Source organism: Xenopus laevis, chromosome 9_10S, assembly GCF_017654675.1.
Source record: "Xenopus laevis strain J_2021 chromosome 9_10S, Xenopus_laevis_v10.1, whole genome shotgun sequence".
NCBI classification, from domain to species: Eukaryota; Metazoa; Chordata; class Amphibia; order Anura; family Pipidae; genus Xenopus; species Xenopus laevis.
Window position 1 is genome coordinate 1,512,880 of NC_054388.1, and position 8,946 is coordinate 1,521,825.

General features: G+C 42.2%; 1 protein-coding gene across 1 annotated transcript; it reads right to left on the minus strand.

Annotated features, from left to right (window-relative positions):
* Window positions 1–703: 703 nt before the first annotated feature.
* cdc6.S (cell division cycle 6 S homeolog) lies at window positions 704–8,341 on the minus strand. Its single transcript, NM_001088375.1, is given in 12 exon segments — window positions 704–1,320; window positions 1,882–2,022; window positions 2,142–2,353; window positions 2,800–2,864; window positions 3,160–3,260; window positions 4,228–4,367; window positions 4,657–4,763; window positions 4,855–5,024; window positions 5,310–5,509; window positions 6,049–6,312; window positions 6,403–6,582; window positions 8,220–8,341. Coding segments are annotated over 11 exon segments (1,665 nt in total). The 5' UTR covers window positions 6,581–6,582; window positions 8,220–8,341; the 3' UTR covers window positions 704–1,233.
* Between the last annotated feature and the right edge of the window lie 605 nt (window positions 8,342–8,946).

Sequence of the window (8,946 nt, forward strand, 5' to 3'; positions counted from 1 at the left end):
AATGCAGGTGAAAAGGCAGAAATATAAGACTTGGCGTCCGTTGTCACCTGCGCAGTGTTCGGGATGCAACGAGAAGCAAACGTTAGCCAAAATCTGCCTCTTGCATGCCAATGAGCCTGTGCATACAGTGATGGGCCATCTAACAGCAACTCAGTGTGACAAGCTTTAACCGGATCAGTGCCCTCAAGCGATAACTAGCAAAATTACTACAAGTTGCTTGTAAACGACCACCCTAACCACCTACTCTCAGTCTTAAATGCAGCTCTTGGAATAGCCTTCCTACAATAAACACATCCTTATCATTGCTTTCCATTAGGCAAATAACCTGCAAACTCTCTCATGACTTCTATATCTTTGTCTCCATACATTCCTGACCAAGACCTTGGCTTATTCTCTAGTTGCACTGACCACTGCTAAATCCAGAGGCATAAATAGCAGGGACCCCACCATAAACTTCCCGTTCTTCCATTGTATCCCTAACTTTCTTCCTACAGAATCCTCATTACATCTCTATCTCCGTCTTGGAGCACATGATTCAGTCTTGGCACCGTACAATTGCTTATCAACCTCTTGTACTTGCCCACTTAGATTGTAAGCTCCGGAGGGCTGAAACATCCTTCCTCTTGTCTCTTCACTTCATGTGTAAGGCTGAACACAACCCATATAGATTGTGTTCCATTATATTCACAAATACAAAATCATCCCACCTCAAACAAACTGATGTGTTTTATTCATCAGAGTTGGCCATATCCCTTCACAATAGAAAGCAAAAAAAAAAAAGCAAAAAATGGTTTAATGTTTATTAAAACAGAAGTGGATTCTTGAATAAAACGCAAGTCTAATCCAGGGCATAAAAACACCTTGTCTATAAAAAAAACAAACAGGGCCGTACCTTACAGATACTTAAAGATTAACATCTGCTGCACACGACAGCAAATTAAAACCAGACTATATTTATTTACAGCAGAAACTAGTTATGTCACGTGCAGATACTTTACAAAACAGGTCAATCTTTATGACTGTACTGAACAGTAGAAAACAACCAAATATTGAAAAGTAATTGTTTGCCTGTGTTTAAAAGGCCTGTGATTTTTCACCCTCCTTTATAAATAAAAAAAGGCTATATACAGTCATGTGTCCAAAATATAAAAATTCTAAATATACAGTAGGCATAAAATTGTACATAATTTTACAGAAGTTAGGCTAGAGATAAAAAGTAGACTAAAACTAACATTAAATCCCTGAATTGAGAACATTCCCGATTAGAAGTTTATCCTTGAATGCATGCTCAATATCCCGCTCCTCTATCTTGAGAGAGACCTGCAAGAAAGGATCACATACATGTATTAGCATCGCTGCTGCCACAGCTTAAAGCCAGTTTATTAGAATAAACCAGGGATAGTATCCAGCAGTAACATTTTAAATAAAGCATGTACCGTATATACTCGAGTATAAGCCGAGTTTTTCAGCCCCCAAAATATGCTGAAAAACTCTACCTCGGCTTATATTTGGGTCAAGCGCAAAAACGGTCGCCGGCGCCTAAGAATAGTCTCCAAGAATATTCGCCGGCGTCCAAGAATGGTCGCCGGCATCTCCAATGGTCGCAGAAACCCTCAATTTTTTGATTGAAACTTACCAGAAGCTGCTGCATTTCTCACCCTCTGCTTATACACGAGTCAATAAGCTTTCCCAGTTTTTGGAGGTAAAATAAGGTACCTCGGCTTATACTCGAGTATAAACGGTAATCCCTTTTTTGATAGGAGACAATATACTACAACTTGCTAAATTTACGAATTAAAAGTCGAATTCTATGCCACACACTTTAGCCTAAAGTAGAATAATTAAAGTAATTGGTGGATTTCTTTTTAAATAAAACGTTACCTTTGTAAGCCGGGCCTCCTTGGCTTTCTTTAGGCCCAGAATACCCCTCGTCTCCAGGAGCTGACAAAGCGACAGGCACTCTGATTGGCCAACTCCAGGAACCTGTTGCTTTCGGCAGACTTTACTGTATGCCTCATGCACCTGTGAAGGAGAGAAAAAAAAGAAAAAAGAGTCAGCCAAGGACCAAACACTTTCAAAGTGATATTTTAATTAATATGAAAAAAATAAGATGTCTACAACTGTGAAACCAGCAGACATACCTTGCCAAGCGTGACCTCCTTGATCTTGCTTTGGCGAGTTATTAGCAGCAGGGCACAGACCAGCAGTTTCTGCTGTAAAGGAAAGCTGTCGCTGGACCCCCCATTGATTGCCATCTTGTCTCCGTACACGTCTGACAGAACACGGGAGATGTGTGGAAGGCTGACCTTTTTTGGAACAGGGTTTGATGGGGCTTCTTTACTAGGAGATAGACCTGGATGATGAAAGGAAAATCACAAGTGGATTAACGCTTATTTAAAATGGCTATTCAAAGATATTTTTTTTTGCATTAAGAAACAGGTCATATTCTAAGCTACAAGGATAAACTGTACAATTTAACACTTTAGAAAACTATACACAATTAGGGAACGCCCTGGCCTATTGTCAAGTTAACATGAACTTCATTCCCACCACCACTATGATCCTTCACAGAACAATTTATACAATATTCAGCAGTTAAGAATCCCGAGGGACAGGTTATCAGGCTGATGCTAAAAAGTAACATTATTATAGCGCTTCCCTGGCAGCAAAGGCAACGCAACACAGGCAGGAAAGCAGAAACTTAAAACATCCTCCCCAGAAAGCTCCTTTTTGGCATTTGGAGGAAACAAAACGCATACAAGTACAAAGGAAACAAAGCGGAGACAAGCAGCGACTTACATTCAGTTAGCGGCTTAAGGACAGTCTGGCCCCGTACATCCGCTTCCACAATTTCCACGGCTCTCCTGCAAGTGGAAAATATTTTAGAAAAAAAGCATTATGGCCTGGAAAGACATTTATAAAAAGCAAAGCAGTGTAGCTTTCCACAAGCATCTCCCTAGAGCATGTTACAAATAGATTATATGAGCTCCACACCTCCCACTTCTTGCAGTTTCCAACAGAGCAAAGTCTGAAGATGCAGTCGCTACTGTGCAGCACTTGTGCAATTTGCGTTTATAAATACAAACTTTTCTTGCACATATTATACACAAATGTGTCAATGAGATTTCCCAGCTGCTCCTATTCCTTGTGAATAAGTACCTGCAGATATCTAGTGCCTTCCGTGCATCTCCAGAGACCGCTGAGATTTTCCTGGCACAGAACTGAATAGCAGCATTATCCAGAACTTGATCACCTGACACCTGTACAAGGAAACAGTAACACCTTAATACATACCATGACAAAAGTGACATTAAACCACTTCACAATCACTTTCACAGCCACTTCACAATCATTGTGAATTTAAGTAACAGAGGATCCTCACTTAAAACCATAACCACGAAGTCTTTAATGTTGAATTTGTCAGACATTTTAATTATATTGAGAACAACTAAATAGTGATGCAGCCATCTTGATCACATTGTTTATGTAAAGATTTTTTTTTTTTAAAAAATGAACCAGTTAATAGTGCTGCTCCAGCAGAATTCTGCACTGAAATCCATTTCTCAAAAGAGCAAACAGATTTTTTTATATTCAATTTTGAAATCTGACATGGGGCTAGACATATTGTCAATTTCCCAGCTGCCCCCAGTCATGTGACTTGTGCCTGCACTTTAGGAGAGAAATGCTTTCTGGCAGGCTGCTGTTTTTCCTACTCAATGTAACTGAATGTGTCTCAGTGGGACATGGGTTTTTACTATTGAGTGTTGTTCTTAGATCTACCAGGCAGCTGTTATCTTGTGTTAGGGAGCTGCTATCTGGTTACCTTCCCATTGTTCTTTTGTTTGGCTGCTGGGGGGGAAGGGAGGGGGGTGATATCACTCCAACTTGCAGTAGAGCAGTAAAGAGTGATTGAAGTTTATCAGAGCACAAGTCACATGACTGGGGGCAGCTGGGAAATTGACAATATGTCTAGCCCCATGTCAGATTTCAAAATTGAATATAAAAAAATCTGTTTGCTCTTTTGAGAAATGGATTTAAGTGCAGAATTCTGCTGGAGCAGCACTATTAACTGATTCATTTTGGAAAAATTCCCATGACAGTATCCCTTTAAGGGTAGATGTCAAAGTGGGCAAGGGATGAACATTACCTCCTAGCTTATACAATACATCCTGACATAATTCAGAATGCCATATACAAGAACATCTGCACATCTCAAGGTTTAATTACCTGATTTAGTCTGTCTTGCAGAATGGTAGCAATCTGATCCTTTGTATATGGAGAAAAATTAAGCAGCTGTGGCTTGCACTGGGGACGAGCTTGTAGCCTTGGCAAAATACGGTCTGTCAAATCCAACGCATTAGCAATGCCTGTAAAAAAAACAACAAAAAAAAAAAAACAGAAGTGTGAATTAAGGGCTCTTAAAGGTTCCAAAGTCAATCATGGAGGCACAGCTTATATGAACAGAACAGCCCATGTATTACATTTATACAAGAACGGGTGATGCCATATTTTTCACAGTTCTGTGCTTCTACTTCATTTTAGACGTTTGAGTGAAGGGTATGCAAGTCTTGAGAGTTGTATTTCTTTCTAGAATTATATAGGGAGAACGTACGCCTGGCAAGCATTTAACACTTGTATTGACTTTATGGTGCTCACCAATTAGAACCATCCTGGAATTTGGGAGCCAAGGCCACTCAAACACTGTGTACAAGACATCCTGTCCTCTACTGTCCAGCTGATCCATCTCATCCAACACCAACAAGCTGCCCAGAGAGAAAGCACAAATTATACAGATCAGTAAAATAACTAAACTACAGTACAGTTAAAAGAAACCAAAACATGGTCAGTACGTACATGATTGGACCCTTTGAAGTCACCAGCTTTTCCAAATTCCTGACCATGTCTTTTGCAGCAAGGGAAGATTTCCCCCCAGAGATTTCTTCAGCTATTGCCGGAAACACTGCCTGGGAGCTGCGTAATGACATGCAGTTGATGTAAACAGTCTTGCACTGCTTGAGATCATCCTGTGCACAAAAAAAATAACCACCAAGTTAATTATGTTAAAGAGATGCTAGTGGGAGGGTTACGTTTAACGTTGACAGGGTAACACTAATACAGCCACAGTTGCAGCAGGAGTGATGTCAGGTTTGGATGAGAGAGTGAGCAGTGCCCCCAGCTTGCCGAGTCTTTGCCCTGCACCCAAGCCAGACGTCACTGCTGTAGCCAACAATGGTGATGGATTCCTATAAACAGTGTACATCACTTCAGCAATGAATATAAAATATGGAAATATGTAGAGTGAAACCAACCTTGCTCTCCTGCAGCAGCTTATTCAAGCACGCAGTTTTGCCAGTTCCAGGAGCACCAGATATGTAAAGGCTCCCGGCTTTCCCAGCAGAAACATGACTGGTCAGGAAGGTCTTGATAAATGCAGTCTCACTCTCACGAGCCAACAGGCGCTCGGGTATAGCCGTATTCAAAGCGTGCTTAGCCTTCTGATAGCAGGAGCCTAGAGCAGCATAAGGCAACAAAGATTGTTTTGAAAAGCGGTGCTTTGACAGTTTATGTACATTAGTACTGGAGATTGGTAGCAGTTGTGTTCTTTTTCCTGAATTAGCAGTACTATATGAAACCCCACAGGCAATAAAGGCATAATCTGATTTTACAAGAGACCATATGCCACATATGCAAATCATCTGAAGTGACCAAGATGCAAATTCTTAGCAGTGGCCTTGCTTATTCTCCAATTGTTTTGTATTTGCTTACGTGCATCCAGTCAAAACGTATTCAGGTTTTACACATATAGGTCCATTAATTACCAGCTCTATGGTACAGGTTACATAGCAGCTCTGCAGAATATAATGATGTTCTGCTGAATTATCTGCTATGTACCCTGTGTCATTTAAGCCAATTTCAAGTGCTTCCATGACTACACAGCAGCTTGTTGAAATAAGCTATAGTGATAGATCTAAAGCAACATAATTACTTAAAAAAAATACTCTTGTTACTGCACCTTTAAAAGCAGGAAGACCTATAATGTCCACTTACCCTCCTGTTTAAATAGCTGGACCCCCACACTGTTCCTTTGCTTACGAGAGCTGGGTGGGGTCTCTTGCCCCTTTCTCACAGGGGACAGCAGATAAGGATCCTGTAGCTTCTTGAGGGGGGATAGTGGTGTCGCTGCTGCAGCCTGGTTCTCATCAAAAAGTAAACGGCGCCCCTTAGGGGTGGTTGGCTGGCCAGTCTCTTTGCGAGACTGCTTGGGTGGGGAGCAGCTTAATGTCGGAGGAATGTTGCAACGATTGTCATCACCTGGGTAGAGGGAAAACATCATTAAATACTGTTGTCACGTGTTACTTTTGCAAATCAATTTAGGAAAATCCAAAGGGCATGTTTCCTTACCGAGCCGTTTGCGTGGACTGAGGGGAAGCTCTTTGGGAAGTGGAGAGAGCGGGAGGGAGACAGAGGAGCAGATCTCAGACTTGCTCTTTGCACGTGAGACCTCTTTGGCGAGCGTCTGAGAAGTCTTTTTCTTGGGAAACTGAATGGAGCTTTGAGACCGAGACCTGGTGCTTGGCATGGCTACAAGAATTAAAGGAGACACATAGGATAGATTAAAAAAAAAAGCCTAATTTTGTAGGCAATTATAAGTAATATATGCTGTTGCTTTTACATGGTGCTAAAAATCAATATCTTTCTAAATAGCCCCTTTATTGGAGCTCCCTATAGATGTTCTCTGGTCCCCGTTTCATGAGGGGTGGGCGTGTCTAGGAGGGGACAGCCAATCACAGCCCTGCAGTCACACAAGCACAGACAGGCTTCAGTTCCCTATCAGGTCCTGCTAGCTGCTGATTGGTTCCTGTCCTACAGTGCAGTGAGCTGAGTGCACAGCCTGGGAATTCAGGGAGCAGCAAGTGGAAGAGAAGGGAGGGATTATTAGGGGTTTTGCAGAAATATTCAATAAATCAGCAGAAACACTACTTTTTTAAGCACAATTCTTCTTTATCTAAATGAGTATAATACAATGATAAACCCTTATTTTATACACAGAATGTCTCCTTTAAAGGTTTAAATAAACAAGGTGATAATGGATAAAATGACAGTAATACAGCGGTACCCCACTAGCCTGCACTTTGGCAACAGAAATGCCCTGACAGAAGCCTGAGTGCGGCCGCTGGGAAGTACGGATATAAGAGAATTAAAGGTGTACCGTCTATAATAAATATTATGGATTTTTAATGAACACACATTTTCAATGTAAGACCTATTTTGTGGGCTCGTGGGTAGTTTAAATGCATATTGTACCTGGGAGTATTATGTAGGGTGTATGATACAGGAGTGTATATATAGAAACATGGGAATACGGTCATTTAGAATGAAGAGCTTTTTGGCTGCACAACAATCTAAGGGGCTGCTCTGCTAATATCCCAATATCTTTCTATTCTGGGAGCATACAAGGAAATGCATCACTTGTTAGAGCCTCAATAGGCAATATCTGTATATAAATTGCACTAACGCCGTTCCCATCAGTGCTAACGAGCTACAGGGAAGCTGCAGATGAAGTGATGAACAGGGAGCAGTTCTATTAATGAACAAGAGAGGCGACAGATTCATCAGAGCAGGATTAACCCTATAGCAGCCTGGGCCCCTGCACTTTAGAGTTTTTCTCTAATAAATGAGTGAAGGCAAAGTCTATGGCATTAGCTGCGGGGGTGAGTAGTACAGACCCGACATCAGCTCAATCTCATGGATAAACTCAGGCCAATGAAAATGAAGGAAAGCCCCACTTGCTGTTATTTAGAAGGAATGGTTAATTAGCTGCACAATAATCAAGGCATTGCTTCCCCTTTCATTTTGAGGCTGCACAAGTCTCCTCCCAGCACCAGCACTTATTAAAGGGCATTTAGGTGCAGGGCTGTATAGAAAGCAGCTGAGTCTGCAGCTGGAGCAGAAGGCTGGTAGCCATGTGACTATAGAGCTACAGGCTGGACTGAAGACATTAGGGAGCTGCTGGCAGTCACAAGGGAAGGCTACACGGCTGACAGTTGGCCCTTCATGTGCCAAGACTACAAGTCCCACAGTGCATTGCGCGCCTCTCCCAGCAGCAGCCGCACAAGCCCAGGACTTTCACTCGCCCAATGTTCGTGAATAAATGAAGGAGCCTCACACGTATCACTGACTCACACAAAGCGACTGCCTGTGACTAAACGAGGACTCACCTGCTTGTCAGCGAGGCTGTGGCGGATTCCAGTCAGAAATAAAAACGCGCTGCCCTCACTAATGCCGCCGCTGCTTCTTCTGCTCTAAACTTCGCCGCACACTGACCCCCAGCGCGGCAAAACCTCTCTCAGAATAAGCAGCGCGCGCTCAGAATCTCGCGCCAAGCTCTCTCATTGGCTGCCGCTCCGAGGCGACAGGAGCAGGTGGTCTCCGCATAAGCCAATCACAAGCCGCTGCCGGACACTTACGTTGCAGTTTCATGAGGTGGGGGAGGTGGGGGAGGTGAGGGCTCCTGTGTGAGGAAATGACAGTCAGTTGTGACTAAGTATAAAGCTCTACTCGCCTCTTGTACCAACTCAAACTCATATAAACATGAAATCATTTGGTTCTGCCTCCAATAAGGATTCATTAGATCTTAGTTGGGATCAAGTACAAGCGACTGTTTTACAGGTATAGGACCTGTTATCCAGAATGCTTGGGACCTGGGGTTTTGCGGATAATGGATCTTTCCATTATTTGGATCTTCATGCCTTAAGTCTACTAGAAAATCATATAAACATGAAATAAACCCAATAGGCTGGTTTTGCTTCCAATAAGGATTAATTATATCTTAGTTGGGATCAAGTACAAGCGACTGTTTTATTATTACACAGAAAAGGGAAATCATATTGAAACATTTGGATAATTTCATTATAATGGAGTCTATGGCCTTTCTGTAATTTGGAG